This window comes from Chenopodium quinoa, unplaced genomic scaffold (assembly GCF_001683475.1).
Source record: "Chenopodium quinoa cultivar QQ74 unplaced genomic scaffold, ASM168347v1, whole genome shotgun sequence".
Lineage (NCBI taxonomy): Eukaryota > Viridiplantae > Streptophyta > Magnoliopsida > Caryophyllales > Amaranthaceae > Chenopodium > Chenopodium quinoa.
This window is the reverse complement of record NW_018744949.1, coordinates 2406002-2424268: the sequence shown is the minus strand read 5'-3', so window position 1 is coordinate 2424268 and position 18267 is coordinate 2406002. Positions and strand designations below refer to the sequence as shown.

Sequence of the window (18267 nt, the reverse complement as noted above, 5' to 3'; positions counted from 1 at the left end):
CCCGCATTTATTACTCCTAAAACAAGTACTAACTTGACCGTCGGAGGCGGAGCTCCCACCACCCAGAGTCTCCGTTGTTTTGCAGGTACAGGCGCAAGGTTCCAGTCCCGGAATTGTAACTCTCCCGCAGGACATCAGAAAACCCCGAAACACTAAGCAAAGCACGAGTGCAGATTCTACAACTGAAGCCGAATACTTGGCAACTTCTGAAGCAGGTAAGGAGGTAGTTTAGATTCGTAAGTTCGTTGGTGAACTTGATGTTGTGCCCTCAATCAAGGGACCAAAAGATCTTTATTGTGACAACAATGGGGCTATTGCTTAGGCTAGGGAGCCAAGGAAACATCAGAAAGTCAAACATGTCATGAGGCGATTTCACATGATAAGGGAAGGGAAGACCTAGGGTGAAATCAGAATTTGCAAAATTAGAACAGACAACAATGTAGCCGATCCACTCACTAAACCTTTGCCTCACGTGAAACACAACAAGCACGTTTAGGCAATGGGAATTAGGCATTTTGGAGATTGGCTTTGATTTCCCTGTTTATGTGTTTTAATTAAGTTTTGGAGAACTAAATGTAAAACACTAAGTTAACCATTCATTTATGGAGTAATTTTAATTTTACGCAAATTATTATTCCATTTCTATTTAATTGTTGTTTAGAATTAAATAATGAGTCTCGATTTGAGAATATTCAAAATAGGGTATCAAGACAATGTCTTGGATATAGAAACACTTATTACGGTCATTTGAAAGTTGGACGACTAATGACCGCGCGAGATTTTTATAGCACCATTTCTTGTGCTACGATGACAAGAATGTCATAAATCATTTGCATAGGTATTAGTTTAGAACTATATCGAAACACGTATGAGTATACTTTAAGAGATTTAACAATTGTCATAAGTATATTACTCATTATGGCTATCGGAACCTCTTTCCTCAACCATAAGTATTGTAAGTTCTCTTGTGTTGAGTACTAGTCTGTTTTGATGTTGTCAAACGTCTGCCGTACAAGGGGATTATAAAGGCAACACTCAGGCGACTAGGGCCTCTTAGTAAGGGAAGTTGACAATGTAAGACTAAGAATGTCCCCCTATTAACAGTAGGGAACATATCTTTGTTGTTCACAAGGCCTTTCAAAGAGCGAGACTGAAATGCATGGCCATTCTCAGATGGATTTTAGAAATCATCTGCTTATTGACAGTCGAACTCGGAAATCGAGAAACACTTCTAGACGTAATAAGGATGACGAAGAATCTTACCTTATAATTCATGAAGAGGTATTAAGTGACATAGGTAATAGGCTATACACAAACAGCACACTTGTCCGGAAGGACAAGTGGGAGATTGAAAGGAATGGTGTCCTTCGAACAAATGTATTATTCCGATATAGGGTTCGAAATTAATTAGGAAAGCTAATTATTCAGTGAGGTCAAGCGATCGGAATGCCTAGCTGGAGGCCGCTTCCGATCAATAATATTAATGTATGATTAATATTACAGCTTGCTCTTGACTGAACCCTTGGGTCACACCCAATCTTGTAACTGAACCAAGGCGATGAATTAATCCGAAGGATTAAATAAGTCGATAGAGGTTTTACGAACAAATACGTCCGATTCAGAGCTTAGAGCGTCGAAGCCGAGCGTCGAACGTCGAGTCGTTTTAAGAAATTGACAAGACGAGAAAATAAGTCAAATGACAAGTTGTCGGACCTAGCCTCGGATTGGCCTAGCCAACTAAGGACTAGGTCATATCAGCTAACATGGCTGCTAGCCATGTACTAGCCTCGGTGGTAGGCCCAGCAGCCACGCATGTGCGCTGGTCGGGCATGTTGGTCGACCTAGCTAGCTAGCAGCGAGGCCATGCGCGCATTGTTGTGTTGGGTGAGCTAGCAACGCTAGCATCAACCCTCAAGCATGCGAGCAGGCCGATGCTAGCAGCGCTAACACCAGCCCGCAAGCACGCAAGCAGGCCTAGCAGCAGCCCACTAGCTCGCATGGGCTTGCGGCAAGCTAGCTGGCCCAGCCGAGGGCAAGGCCGCCAGCTAGGCGAGCCTTGAGGCCCAAGGCATGTGGTCGGTCTTCCCCTTGTTGACCATGGTGAGTTGGCTTTTGCTTGCTCTCCAAGGGAAGGGCTAGTGGTCCTTACATAACCCCTCCCATGCATTGTCACTTGTCATTTGCTTGTTACTTATACCATTTAATTTAATTTAGAATTAAATTAATTCATTCACTTTCTCATATCACCAAGACTCCTACATGGAAAGTTGATGGAAACTCTTGGGAGAATTTCACTATAAATACCTATCTTGGGTAATGGGATTACTCACTTGAGTAGAACTCAAAAGGAATCTCCCAAAGAGTGAGAAAGCCTTAAGTTCGTAAAACTCTAGCAATTTTGGTCTAGCCCCGTCTAAGCTATGTGGTAGGGGCCGGTTCGGTGTTCGAGGGTGTAAGACGTTGGAGGTCTTGCATTTGCGAGGCTTGAAGTTTTCCAAGTCCGAGCTCGAGTTACGAGCGAAGCACTCGTCAAGGGTGAGCTTCTTTCTCTCATTTCTCTTTATGTGTTTATGCTTTCTTTAATTGCATGCTATTTTGTTATGTTATAATTATTATGCATGCGATCCATTATGCGAGTTTTGTTTCCGCGCAAACCCAACAGATTTAACACGACTTGAACTCGACCCAATACCGATTTGACCCTATATGAACTTAAACCGAACTAGTTTGATCCGACCTGAACTGAATCCGGACTGAAATTGACCCGACAAATACCCGATTCTATCCGATTTATTTTTTATCCGAACTAATGTTAACCCAACCTGATTTTCACTTGACATTATTTCAAACCCACCATAAATTTAAACCCAACCTATTCTTTACCTTTAAAAAAAAAATTAAACATATATTAATGACACGATATGGAAATATTAGGTCAATCCAACCAAAATTTAGCCAAACACAAAAAGTATTTAAATCAAAATTGACTGAATACTAAATCAACCTTAGTATTCAAATCAAATGTAGCAGAACCGAAAATCAACTGAACCGGAACCAACCTGATACAAATTCATCAACGCGAAAATAACCCGGTCAAACCCGTTTTTGAACCCAATTCGAATTTATCCGAACCGAATATGAACCAATTTGAAGTTAAACCGACTCAAACCTGATCTAGACTTGACATAACTTTATTTGAATTTGATCTGACTCCAACGTGACCCGTTCCGACCCGAGGCGGGTTACAAGGGTAATTTTGAACCGAATATACCCGATCCGAACAGACCCGACCTGAACGGAGTCGAGCCAAATTCCATCCGATTATCCGAATTGACACCTATAATTGTTTTACATAATGTGCATGTTAAAATAAACTACTGAGGGTGAGATTTGTTTCTATCTAGTTAACAAAACAAAAATATAGGGTATTGATTTAAATTCCCCATTTTCAACAAATAATGAAACAAATTCCTTTTAATTTTTGTATCTTTTTTTTTTTTTTTTTAATATGGAGCATGAACCAAACAGCCTTGAACCTATTTCATTCCCAGATTGATTTAAGGGACCGCACACATCGTGGCGATCAAGAAGCAGAAAAAAGCAAATGAAAGTATAATAAACATCAACACACAAAACGATCCGTTCCGTTACAGGGACATGACGAGCAACAAAAGAGTGAATCCGTCCTTTTCAATTTTCAAGTGAGAGAGAGAGTAATCAGAGAGTATGCTTAAATCGACTACGCGTACTCCCGTAAAAGAATTAAAGCACACCCTTAACCAAAAGCAAACCGATACAGACAAATTGCGAGGCTGACGGAAATAAAGTCTGTCTATTTGTCTATCTCACCCTCCCAACCAAAAAAAAAAAGAAAAAAACTTTTTTTTTTTTTAATTTTTTTTTTGACGGGACTCAAAATCCTTCGCCCCAGGTGTGAGTAGACAAATAAATAAAAATATTTAAATTACATCGTCTTCCCGTTGCTTTGCTCCTTCCTTGTTTTTTTTTTCTCTTTTTTTTTTTTTTGCTTTTCTCTTTCTCACTGTCCGTTGGAACACTCTACCCCAATATCACCACCTCCTACTTTCTCTACCATCTCTTTTTTTCTTTGATTTTCTCTGAAAAATGCAATAGTGGAATCACAAAGGGGAGAGAGAAGGGGAATTTAATTCGGGCATGAATCCCGTAACGGCTGAGCAATTACCGCCGCCGCCACAACCACCGCAGCACCACCTGAAGTCCACCAGTTGCGATCGTCATCCCGATGAGCAGTTCACTGGGTTCTGCCCCTCTTGTCTTTGCGAGCGTTTAGCGGTGTTAGACAAATCATCCGCAGCAACCGCCTCTACTGGCCGTAAATCCGCCTCTTCTGCACTCAAATCACTGTTTAAATCTAGCAACGATAGTGGGCCCGCATTACGAGGTAGGCCGAGTTCGAGTTCTTTTTTACCGGAGCTGCGACGGACTAAGTCGTTTTCCGGGGGAAAGAACGAGGGAGGGTTTCTCGGATTGTCCGGTGCTTTCGAGCCGCAGCGTAAGTCGTGCGACGTTCGAGGTAGGAGTACGCTTTTCTCTCTCTTCTCTCAGGATGATGGGAATGGGAATGGGAAGCGCGGTACACAAGGCCAAGGGCATCATCCTGTAATAAATGAGCCTTCGACTTCATCCGCGGTGATTGAATTGAAGGCGGAGGTTGGAGATCACGTGGTAGCCGAGGAGGAAGGAGAAGGAGAAGAACAGGAGGAATTCCATGAAAGCATTGATAATGGGGATGAAATCCAGGTTATTGAGGAGGAAATTGTTGAGTGTAATGATGATTATGATAATAATAATAATAATAATAATAATAATAATAATAATAATAATAATAATAATAATAATAATAATAATAATAATAACAACAGTGTGGATAATAATTTGAGGGATTACTCATCGGGGGAGCAGGTGCTGGGTGGAAATTTTCATGGGCAGACGGTGGAATTGAAGCCAATGAAAGACCATATCGATCTAGATTCACAAAATAAGAAGGTGGGTAGCAAAGATTTCAAGGAAATTGCCGGTAGTTTTTGGTCTGCGGCCTCGGTTTTTAGTAAGAAATTGAGGTCTTGGACAAGGAAGAACAATAATCAGAAAATTAAAAAGCATATGAGTGGGTCTCATACTGTTCAAGTGAGTGGTAAAAAGGGCAATGCTGGGAGGAATTACAGAGATACTCAGTCTGAAATTGCTGATTATGGGTTTGGGAGGAGATCTTGTGATACTGATCCTAGGTTTTCTCTTGATGCTGGGAGGTTTTCTGTTGACGCCGCGACTGCTGGGAGATTTTCCGTTGATGCTGGTAGAGTTTCATTTGATGATCTCAGGTGTTCGTTTGATGAGCCTAGGGCTTCTTGGGATGGTTATTTGACTGGTAGGACTTTCCCGAGGATGATACCGCCTATGGTTTCAGTGGTGGAGGATGCACCAGTAACGGTGTTGAGGAAAGATACTCAGATTCCGGTAGAGGAACCGAGGAGGAGTTCTGTTTCGATTAATGGTGATGACCCTTTCCCTGGTGGAGCTTCTCAGACGAAGGATTATTACTCTGATTCGTCCTCACGGAGGAGGAAGAGTCTTGATAGGTCTAGTTCTATTAGGAAGACGGCGGCTGCTGTTGTTGCTGAAATGGATGAGATGAAGAATGACTGCACTAACAAGATCTCCCCTCCTTGTGCAGACTATTTAAATGGAACCAAAGTTGTTGCTGGTTTTGGTGGTGATAGGGATTTTAGGGGCTTAGATTTGTTGAATTCTAATTCTAATTCGCTTAGAGATGATTATTCTGAGAGCTTTGATATGGGATTTAGGGATAATGCCTCTGTGATAGGTAGCACCTGCGACAGAAAGGGATCAAAGAAGTCTAGTAGATGGAGGGCGTGGAACATTTGGGGTTTGATTTATCGACGAGGCAATAACAAAGGTGAGGATGATGATAGATACAGTAGGTCAATACCAAATGGGGTGGAACGATCGTACTCGGAGTCTTGGCATGGTGATCCAAGGGCTGGTTTTAGTAGAAATGTGTTTCGCAGTAATAGCAGTGTCAGTTGGAGGAACTCGTATAACGTAGGGGGTGCAGCATCAATTGGAAGCATTAAGAAGGGTGGTATAATTGATTCCAACAGTCACAACAAAAAGAAAAAGGATGAGTTTGTATTAGAAAGGAATCGGAGTGCAAGGTACTCTCCAAGTCATACTGATAACGGGATGTTACGTTTCTATTTGACACCAATGAGAGGCAGCAGAAGGGGCAGCTCAGGGAAACCAAAGCCAGCTTATTCACATTCCTTCGCAAGGAGTGTGTTGCGATTCTATTAAACCCGAATCTCTCCAGTTTCATCTGATGTTCCTTTTGATTAATGTCTAAATATTTTGAATTTGTGTACAAGCGTTGGATCCAAACCTCTGTTTCCTTTGTGGTTGATATTATAAAAGGTACCCTTGCATTAAAGTTTTACATTCAGCATTCTCTGATCAATGAGTAAAACCTTTACATTGTTTTCTTTCCTTTAGTAATGTAGTTTAATTTCCCTGATTAATCATAGTAGCAGGATTGATAACTGAAAAGTTCCTTCCTGAATCATTAATCTTATAATAAGCATCCGTCAGAAGAAGCTTAATTCTGTCCACCTTATTTGATGAAATTTCTGCTCATTCCATTAATTATGGTAGATTCTCTGATGTTCATGACAGATTGCACTGTCCTTTTGTGACACTGTTATTATACACTCCTATATTATGTCAACAAAAGTTCTTCCATTCCTCAATTGATTACTCAAAACAATGTCTGCCTGAGTTATATTCTTCTAAATAATTACTGTAAAATCAATTGAATCTGATCATGTCAGAAGCTAACCACTGCTCCCATATTCCATAATTTCAGTTCTCTGTGGCTTCAAATGCTTGTTTTGAAGCCTTGCCGGAATCTTAGTTTTGTTCAGATTCTTTGTGACCTTGACCTATTCCTATATGTAGCTCATGCTGACCTTGTGTCGTGTACACGTACTCATTCTTTATATGTTCGAGTTAGCTGCATTGTAGATGAATAAGTCAAATGTTTATATCGTGATTGGTAAATAATCTGCAAGTATTTCGTCTCTAGTTTGATACTGAACAATTGATCTTGTAATGCATTAGTTTGGTAATTATAGCTTTGTAGATCTCGTTGAAATCTATATTTTGCGATAATAATTTCAATTTCATACAAATGTGTTGGGAGTCAAAGTGTTGTTAGTCTGTGTCTAATATGATATAATGAAGCATATTATGTTTATTGATTCTGATCAAACTCTAAAGTATGCGTTTTGGATGGAAGGTTGGTAGAGGGCAGTGATAATAGATGAAGCTAATACACCCGTGTCTGCAAAAGAGTCTGTAGAAAAATATTGGTACAAAGACCTTACCATATAATAACATACAGGGGCCAGTACCACTTATGCGGTTCCCAAATGATGAGCATGAGGGAATATATTTTTGGTTGTTTCTGTTAGTTTTATTATTAAAAATGGGTACTCCTTTCCTTATCACGGAATAACTATAAATGTTACAACTAAATCAAGGCGAACGCAATTTGTAATAATTTATCTTAAATATCAATTCACACATATATATTTTATCTTACTAAATGAAATTATGAGTTTGCTAAAGAAAATTGAGATGTTATTGCTTGAAGCTCCAACGGAATAATTTAGCGTCAAAAGCTTTTACTCCCTCTTATCTTTTTATTTGCATTACTTGATGTTGCAAAGTGTTTGATGAGAACTTATTTAATGGAATATTATATTTGGAAAGTAAAGTAAGTAATTGATTAGTTTCTTAACTTCTTTCAATAAGAATACAATGGGGATCATAGAAGAGACATTATGTGAGACAGTAGTTTTTTTTGTACTATTGAAGAGAGAGAATTGATAAAATATTCTGAGTAGATTTTAGGGAAAAGGAAAATAAAAATACATCATATAAATGATGCAAATAAAAAAACACCCAAAAATCTATATGGAGGGAATACACCCTATTTTTTTTTTTTTTTTTTTTTTTTTTGCACCTTCACATAGCACATACTACCTCCTCTTCCCGGTTAGGTGAGACAAATCTCACATGGATTCCTTATTAACGTGATAACTAAATCTAGGAGAAGTCAATCCACAATAACTTATCATATATTACCAATTGAAAACATTGGTGTTTAATTCCTTTTTAACGTGATAACTAAATCTAGGTGGAGTTAATCTACAATAGTTATATCTAACCATAAATAATAAAATAACTAAATCTAAGCCGAGTCAATCTACAATAATCATATCTAACCATAAGTAATAAAATTACAAAATGTGATTTTTGGTTAAATGCCTGGTGGAATAATTTTGTATCTAGAATATTTAATTCTAAATATATTAATTTCTAGTTCATGTTATCCATATTTCTAACTACACCCCTTTTGTTTAGTCGGAATAACTCAAGTGGGATGTATTAGTGGTTAGATTATTCAATTAAAAATGTAATAGGATTAGTAGTTTGTATGCAACTTTTGACCCCCAAAATTAAATGGGGATAGATGAATAATGTTCACACGGAAAGCGCTTGATTGCCCAAATCCCGTGGGAAAAATGGGATCAAACTAAGCAAAACGGCAATGATTAAATCCTAAATGAGTGCTGCTTTAGCCTATTGGGAAATCAAAATACTTGATTGTCTTAAGCTGAATGAATATATTTTGAGATCATTTCATTATCCTTTTTTTCCTTGTGGTAAAAAAAAAAAAAATATAATAAAATGAAAAAGAAAAGGCTTAGTGATCAACCAGAAAATTTTGCCTTAAAAGTCAAAAAGTAGGAAGAAACAACTCAAAAACATGCTCTTTCATGGGTTGGATAAAAAGAAATAAAGAGCAAAAAATAAAAAGAAGAAAAGAGATAAAGACTAAAGAGGGCTCTTTAACCGATGGGCATCTAGAACTAGACTTCACTCACTGCTTTAAAAAAGATAACTTATACTCGTTCGAAGTACTGTAGTTATTACAAAAAAAATATTTTGGTTAAAATTTATATTTTTTCGATTTATCATGTCTTTCAACTAGTTTTTAGGCATGAGTGATGCCTTGAGTTTTTTTGCATTATTTCTGTGATAAAAATATTATTCAATATTTAGTTTTAATCAAATGTCATGTAGTATGGTAATAACTTAGTGGCTAACATGTTAGATCTTTAAATTTAAGGTTATGGTCATTATGGGTTCAAATCTTGTAAGAACCATATTTCTAAACATAAAGTGAAAAAACTCGATTAAATAAGTAGAGTGCCACATGACACTTAAACTTATTTGAAAATGCCTTTTAATATATTGTATAGAAGATTATACTTTGTACTATGAGTAACCTACCCCTTATCTATCAAGGTAACCACATTTGATCATCATCATAATTACTATAATGATAACAATAATAAAAATAATTAATAAAAATATAAAATTATTTAAAATAATGCTATCAATAATAATAATAATAATAATAATAATAATAATAATAATAATAATAATTGACACCACGCATAACATTATTATTTAGTATTAAACTATTTAACTAATAAATGATATTTAATAATGAAAAAATTATTATTAATCATAATAATAATAATAATAATAATAATAATAATAATAATAATAATAATAATAGCAGCAGCACCAGCAACACCACCAGCAGCAGCACCAACAGCAGCAGCAGCAGTAGTAGTAGTAATAATAATGATGATGATGATGATGATATCAATAATAAAAATTATTAATAAATTTTAGCGTGTGGCATAGCGTTATTATTCTTTCATATTTTGTTCAAGAGTTTTTACAGGGGAAATTTTCGGTGATCACGCGGTGTCGTGTGCTGGTGTGGTGGGTATTAAATATCGGCATAATGTTGTTCGGCATACCCTTGTTGATGTTTGTTATCGATCTGGGATTTCAGCTAGAAGGAGGTTGACATTGGATTGTCTGGAGGGAACGACGGGGCCCTCAGACCTGTAGATGTGTTACTTTATTTTTGGGATCGTGGTTATGATGTATGTGTTGACTTGACATGGTCTTCTCCTTTGACGCAGTTTGGGTTATCTGATTTTGTTCCTGCACGTGTTGTGGTTGATGCGGCTCATCGGAAACTGGTAAAGTACGAATCTAGTTGTCGGGCAATTAGATATGACTTCCTTCCTTTCTCTTTCTCTTCTTTTGAGGAATTAGAGAAGGAGGCGGTTGCATTCCTAAAGCGGATCCAGAATTTCTCGAACACTATAGACATTGGGGCACGTGCTGCTGCTCATATCTTCACTAGGATAAGATTTGCTATAGCTAGAGGAGTGGGGGCCCAGATTGTATCTTGGCTTCCCATTAATTTATTGTAAATTGTATGAATTTGTCTGTTTTTGAGATATAATAATAATAATAATAATAATAATAATAATAATAATTTCATACGTTTTCTCTCGTTTAGGGCGAATAGGGCAGGGTTGGGTAGGGTTCCACGTCAATTTTCCGGCGATTCAGGCAGCTTTTTTGGCGTGATCAGGTACTCGGTGGTTATGCTTTTAGGTCAGGTGATTTTTAGGTGATTTGGGTGCAGTTTCTAGGCGAAATTCAAGTGGTATTGGGCTTTTTGGTGCAGTCTTGAAGTACGTTTTTAAGGCGTTTTATCGGCGGCTTTCAGGCTTCTTTCCGGTGGTTTTCTGGCGACGATTTGTCTGGACATATTGGCTTCATTTTTGGGTTGTTTTCAAGCGTTTTGTGGTCGTGTTTTGGGCTGTTTTGGGTGAGTTTCAGGCCGATATTCTGGTCGATTTATAGGCAGGTTTCTGCTCGGGTTTTCAAGCTATTTTATGGTTGATTTTCTGCCAGCGTCTATTCAGTTTCTCGAGGTTCGGCAGCGTTGTTTCAGGCAACGGTGAGGTAAATTCTCTGGTAACGTTTGTGTTCTTTTTCAGCCGCTTTCTTCTATTGTTTTCGGCGACGTTACGTGTTAATTTTAGACGTATTTTGGGGGTGTTTTTTAGGCGTTTATTTCTGCTATTTATCAAGGATTTTGGGTGTATTTTTGTTAAAGTTTTGGTTGTAATTTTGGTGCAATTGGGTGCTGTTTTCAGGGAGCAGGTTTTCTAGTGTGTTAGCCTTTGGGCAGTTTGCTGGTTTTTGTGTCTTGGTCTTATTGGTGTTTCATGCGGCTGGTTTTTGCTGTAGTTTTGGTGGTTGTGTGTAGCTATGTCTACTGCCGTAGTGAAATTTCATTGTCTATTTGTGGGTCTTAGTGGTTGTCAAGATGAAAGTGGAAATGGCCTTACTAGAAGTTCTCTTGTCAAGCATCTTTCTGATCGTCATTATTGTATTGGTGCGCGTGATATCACACGACATTCTCTTACTTCTAATTTGGTTGTTTATAATGAGGCCGAAGTTATTTTTTCGTGTATGGGGATTTGTATATGTGGAGTTTTCTACAAAACGCATACGCATTGTACTAAGTGTCGTCATATTACGGGTGAGATTGTGTCACCCTCGGATGAAGGAGATGGTATTGTTTATTTTGTGCTTCATGGTTTCTCCAAGCCGCAAGCCCCTTTTCTCCAGCTCGGCTTGGACACATGGGTGGTTTAGTGCAAGATCAACATTTTGGTTTTGATGTGGCTCTTCTTGATTGTTTATTCTCTAAGGGGTTTCGTACTGTGAAGTATATTCCTCCCAAGTGTTGTTTGGGGTTTTCTCGGGTTCTGAAAGGTGCTCTTGATAAGGTGATCTCTAATCCTAATGACATTTCTAGCTGGGTCTCTTTGTTAGTGTTACCTCTTTGTACCCTTAAAACCTTTCGCCCGCGGAGCAGCTCTGAGTCTAGGTCTTCGGTAAAACGTCGGCATCAAGAAGAAAGTATTTCCCATGCTATTTGTTCTTGGAGTGCACCAGGTGGTAATTTGCAATTTGTGAGGGATACTCTGGCAGAGGATTCTCCTACTTTGTCAGTGGTTGATGATCAGGGCCTTGATTTGGAGGAGCGTAATATCAAGCAGTGTCGTAGGATGATTTGTGATGGCTATTACACCGCTGTAGTCCGGGTACTTTCTTCTTCAGGCGTTGCTCCTTATAATGAGGCCACTCTCGCAGATTTACGGTCTAAACACCCTACTTCACCAGCTCCATCCTTGCCTGATATACCTGTTAATCACCTTCATCTCGTTACTAATTCTGCTGTTGTTTTGGATCGGATTAAGAGTTTTCCACGTGGCACATCATGTGGCAGGGACGGTTTACGTGCTCAGCATCTTATGGATTGCTTGAGTGGTGCTGTTGTGGCTATATCAGATGAGTTAGTTGACTCTATTTTGGAGGTGGTTAATCTCTTTCTAGCTGAAAGATGTCCTACGGAACCGGGAAAGTATATTGCTAGTGCTCCTCTTATGCCACTTGTCAAGCCCGGTGTTGGTATTCGTCCTATAGTTGTGGGTAATGTTGGCGGCGTCTAGTTTCGAAGGTGGGTGCTGTTATGGTTGGCCAGTCTTTGGAAAGTTACTTTGATGGTCTTCAATTTGGTGTTGGGGTTTCTTCAGGTGGTGAGGCAATTCTTCATGCTGTGAATCGGTTGATTGATGACCGTGGTTTTGATGTTGGTCTTTCTATGTTATTGGTGGATTTTCAAAATGCCTTCAATCTAGTTGATCGTACGGTCCTGTTACATGAAGTTCGTCGTCATTGTCCGGTCATTTTGCGATGGGTTGAATTATGCTATTCTAATCCAGCCCGATTGTATTATGGGGACCAAACCTTGTGGTTGTCTCAGGGGGTGCAGCAAGGTTATCCCCTTGGTCCTCTACTTTTTGCTTTGGTTTTACAACCCCTGGTGTGTAAAATCAGAGACACTTTAGATGTATGTCATCAAGCCTGGTATTTGGATGATGGCACTATAATTGGTGACACGTTGGTGGTCGGGAAGGTTCTGCAATTGATTATGGAGGAAGGGCCTCGTTTTGGGTTACATCTCAACGTGGAAAAAACTGAAGTTTTCTGGCCTTCAGAAGATCCTCAAAACAAGCTTGTGGGTGTCTTTCTGCCTAATATTGCTCGACCTTCGCGTGGTATTAAGTTGCTTGGTGGTCCCGTTAGTTCTGATTCCGGTTTTAGACGTGAGCTTGTGATGCAGAGAGAGACCAAGACCATTGCGCTTATGGATAGGGTTGCTAAGCTCAATGATCCTCAGTGCGAGCTGTTGCTGCTTAGGGCATGTACCGGAGTTTCTAAACTCTACTTTGCATTGTGTACTTGTCCTCCTAGTACTTTTGAACTGGCTCAGCACACATTCGACGAGGCTCTTCGATCTTCCTTGGAGCGTATCGTTACTGCTTCAGGGCCTGGGTTTAGCGATTGGCAGTGGCGGCTTGCCACCTTACCATTTGCGTTTAGCGGGCTTGGTGTTTATTCCGTAGGTGATGTTCGTCATTATGCTTTTCTTGGCTCTCGGTTACAGTCTGCTGGGTTGCAGACAAAGCTTCTACGGCATGCTGGCGTTGTTGGCTTTGGTCGAGCCTTTGAGGATGCTTTGAGTCTATTTAATAGAACGGTGGAGTCTGACATTTTGAGTAATCCTAGTGAGGTCGCTGCCCCTAAACTGATGAAGAAATTGGCAGATATATATTTCACAAAGGTTACCGCTTCTGCAGAATTCGCTTATTCTTTATCTCCTCGACAACCAGCATTGTGGAAATCGCAGCAGGGAGATCACACCTCTTCTTCGCTTCGGGCGGTTCCTATTTCAGGGTTGGGTCAGACGATGAACGCAAAGACTTTCCGATGTGTGTTATGCTACTGTTTGGGTGTTCCATTGTTCTCTATCTCGACGTTGTGCTCTGCTAAATCAAGGGTTTTTACTGGGTATATTTTTGGTGATCACGCGGTGTCATGTGCTGGTGTGGTGGGTATTAAACATCGGCATAATGTTGTTCGGGATACCCTTGTTGATGTTTGTTATTGATCTGGGATTTCAGCTAGGAAGGAGGTTGACATTGGGTTGTCTAGAGGGAACGACGGGGCCCTCAAATATGCAAATGTGTTACTTTATTCTTGGGATCGTGGTCGCGATGTTTGTGTTGACTTGACAAGGTCTTCCCCTTTGACACAGTCTGGGTTATCTGACTTTGTTCCTGGACGGGTTGTGGATGATGCGGCTCATCGGAAGCAGGTTAAGTACGAATCCAGTTGTCGGACAATTGGATATGGATTCTTTTCTTTCTCTTTCTCTTCACTTGGGGAATTAGAGAAGGAGGCGGTTGCATTGCTGAAGCGGATGCATAAGTTCTCGAAAACTCAAGACATTGGGGCGCGTGCTGCTGCTCATATCTTCACTAGGATAGGATTTGCTATAGGTAGAGGAGTGGGGGCCCAGATTGTATCTCGGCTTCCCACTAATTATTTTGTAGATTGTATGACTTTGTCTGTTTTTGAGTAATAATAATAATAATAATAATAATAATAATAATTGAACTAAAATGAACTAAATCAAATTGGAATGTAACGATCTAAACTGAACTGAAAAGTTCGGTAGAGGTATCCGATTAATGAAACAATTTGAACTGAACTTAAAATGTTGAAGAGAAATCCAAAAAGAGATAGAGGCTGATTAGTGGGAAAATGTATGTATTGTATGAGATGAAACATAACAAGGCTTAATTCGTCAACGGTCACACACTTTGGAGTGTTAATGCTTTGTTCCCCTGTTAATATAATTTTTCCATGATAAATCACGCTCTTTTTTTTACTCAGCCGTCCCCTTATCAATTTAGGCATGTGAAAACCCACAATTTGTGTAATGATTGTCGGAGTAGCGTAGGATCCTTAATCATTTACTGGCAAGATCACCTTTGGCCTTTTTACTATTGAAAGTAATTTGTAACTAATCATTAACGGCGATACTTAATGTTTTCTAAGCATTCCGGAAATTACATAAAGTTTTATTTTGTGCATACCCTCTTTTATTTTATTTTCCTAGTATTCCCCTCGTTTCGTAATAGTTTTACAAGCGTGTCGTAAACCTATTAAAAATAAATATAATAAAGGCAATAATTTTTTTTTTTTTTTACAACGGTCCAAAAAGGAGGCTAGCTCCCAACTGAAGCAAAGTGTTTAACTCTCTTAACCATACTAAAACAAGAACTAAAACAGAATTGGGGTTACAAACATCGTGATCTGCTTGACAATACAAATAAGGGGGTTGAGGGGATCTATCATCGGTGACACCCTTAAGATTAAAGTCAGTAACTATATAGCCGGGCAAGTAGGGGTCAGATCCCAAGATAATATAGTTTAACCAATATCGAAGTCAATCAATTACTATGCAAGTAACCAATTAAAATAATTAAAAATACTAAACTAATTAATGCAATTAAACTAAATAATAAGTTTAATCTTATTCAAAATAAAATTAATAAGATAAATCAAAGAATAAAATTGGTAGGCCTGTTGTACCGAACAAAAATAATGAATGATTAGACTTACTAACTACATATAGTCGTGCAAACAAGTATCGAATTCCAAGAGACTAGCTGATTTAAACTAATTAAATTGATTTGAAATTAAGCTAAGCATGTAACTAATGAAATATGTGAAGTTATACTAAACTAGATCCTAGCAAGGAAATAATTAGGAATAGATCAAGAATTAAAGACATCTAGGAATAAATATCCCCACTAATACGAATCAATGCATAAGGACAATCCCTCTTCCCTCAATCAAACTAATAAATGTTCTACAGGACGAATGATTCCTAATACAATATACTAAGAGTTTATTCAGATCAACAAGTGACTTCCCTAACATTTAATTATACCTATTTCATGGAATCATATACATTAAAGACATTGAGAATGACATCCTACAAGTCTTAGCAAGAACAATTTATTTTCATGCATAAAAGCTCTTTCTATTATTTTTATTTATTTACTAATTTATTTTTTGGTAGGTAAGATGAAGGGCTCTATTGGATCGGAACCCCTCACGGTTAAACCCCACTTGGGTTAGTGAGCTAGACAATTTAGGAGGGCGGGGGGGGGGGGGGGAGAAGTAAGGGAATCTCATCCCTCAAATTGTCACTAGTGGGGATTCCTCCTGTTGGAAAGGTGCTCTCCTTTCCACTAGGCCAAGGGTGGCTTGATACTCTTACTTTTAATTATAGTTTTAAAATCTATAAAGACTCAACTATTATTGTAAATAGAAGGAATAGTGTCCTTCGAACAAATGTATTATTCCAATAGAGGGTTCAAAACTAATTAAGAAAGCTAATTATTCAATGAGGTCAAGTGATCGAAATGCCTACTTGGAGGCCGCTTCCGAACACTAATATTAATGTATAATAATATTACAACTTGCTCTTGATTGAATCCTTCGGGTCACACTCACTCGTGTAACCAAACCAAGGCTACGAATTAATCCAAAGGATTAAATGAATCGATAGAGATTTTACGAACTAAGACGTCAGATTCCGAACTTAGAGCGTCAAAGCTGAGCATCGAACATCGAGTAAATTTATGCAATCGACGAGACGAGAAATGGTCAAACAACGAGTCAACGCTAAGCCGTAGCCTCGCATTGGCCTAGCCTTGCGAGGGCTAGGCTAGCCAAGGCCACTAGCCACAAGGCATGGCTGTGCCGCAAGCCCAGCATGCATGTGCGTGCTAGGCTTGTTGGTTGAGCATGCTTGCGGGCTGGTGCACCCAGCCGCTCGCACGTCAGGCACCAGCACGCAGCACGCTTTGTTGGGCTGGCAGGCTGCTGCGAGCTGCTTGCTTGTGGCAAGGCTTGCTTGCAAGCGCTTGCGAGTGATGGGCCTGCTGGCAGGCCAAGCCATGCACCAGGCCGCCAGCAAGGCCTGCCTTGGTGCCTAAGGCCGAGCGCTAGCTGGCGCATGCTCATTGCACCCGATTTTGTGAGGGAAGTCTTGGGGAGCAAGGGAGGTGTGGTCCTTCATTGTGGTTCTCACCTACCCTCTTTCTCTCCTTGTGACACTTGTTGTTTGCTAATTAATTTGTATTTATTAATTTAATTTAGAATTATATTAATTCATTCATTTTCTCATTTCAACAACTGTCTCATAAGGAAAGTTGATGGAAACTCTTGGGAGCATTTCCCTATCAATACCCACCTTGGGTAATGGGATTTCTCACTTGAGTAGAACTCAAAAGGTATTTCCCATAAGAGTGAGAAACCCTTAAGTTCGTAAAACTCTAGTTTTATTTGGTCTAGCCCCGCCTAAGCTATGGTGTAGGGGTCGGTTTGGGGTACGAGGGTGTGAGACGTTGGAGGTCTTGCACTTGCGAGTCTCGAGGTTTTCCAAGTTCGAGCTCGTGATACGAGTGAAGCATGCGTGAAGGGTGAGCGATTCTCATTCCTACTGTAATGCCCCATATTTTTGTTCGTATTTGAATTTAAAACATTATTTTATGAAGTATTTAAATAATTCAAAATGAATTATTTATTGTATCTTATTAATTTAAAAAGGTTTATCTTAATTAAAGGTCCACTTTATTTATTTAATGGTTTTGAAAATATTTTATTTTATTATTTAGAAAATTTGGGGCATATTATTTTATAAAAGAAGTTTTAAAGTCAATGGAATTTTAAAGGAAGTCAAAAGACTAGTTTGAATTGGAGAAGAGATCATTAAGGGTAGAAAGGGAATTTAAGGTTAGGAGGATTTTTGAGAGGAGGTATAAATACCCATCTTATGAGCAAGTTAGATCTTGCCCAAGGTAGAGAATACTCATAGGTAAACTCTCTATCTCTCTCTCCTCTTATTTTCTCTCCCTTAATTTCCCCCCTCTCTTTTGAAAGGAATGGTGTCCTTCCAACAAGTGTATTATTCTGATAGAGGGTTCAGAATTATTACAGAGCTAATTCTTCAGTAAAGTCAAGTGATCGGAATGCCTAGGTGGAGGCCGCTTCCGATCAGTAACCCAGAAGCCAAATTCGAACTAGAAACCCAAGTTTTTGGGGTTTTTTCGTTTTTCAACGAAAATTTTAAATCTTTTAAGCCTTGATTAATGCAAGCATTACAAGGTTAGATTAAATGCATTATTGCATCCCTAATCTACTGCTATTTTAATTATCCTTGAGCATAATTATGGAGTTATAATAAGTGCTTGAGTTGATATGCTATTTCTCACACAAACTTGATTTTCACAATTATGCAAATAAATTGCATTAATGTGTGAATGTTTGATG

General features: G+C 38.9%; 1 protein-coding gene across 1 annotated transcript; it reads left to right on the top strand.

Moving 5' to 3' along the window:
- Nucleotides 1–3379: 3379 nt before the first annotated feature.
- On the top strand, nt 3380–6631 carry LOC110706257 (UPF0503 protein At3g09070, chloroplastic-like). Its single transcript, XM_021884154.1, has one exon. The coding sequence runs from the start codon at nt 4177–4179 to the stop codon at nt 6355–6357; it is 2181 nt and encodes a 726-aa protein (XP_021739846.1). The 5' UTR covers nt 3380–4176; the 3' UTR covers nt 6358–6631.
- The last annotated feature ends 11636 nt before the right edge of the window (nt 6632–18267 follow it).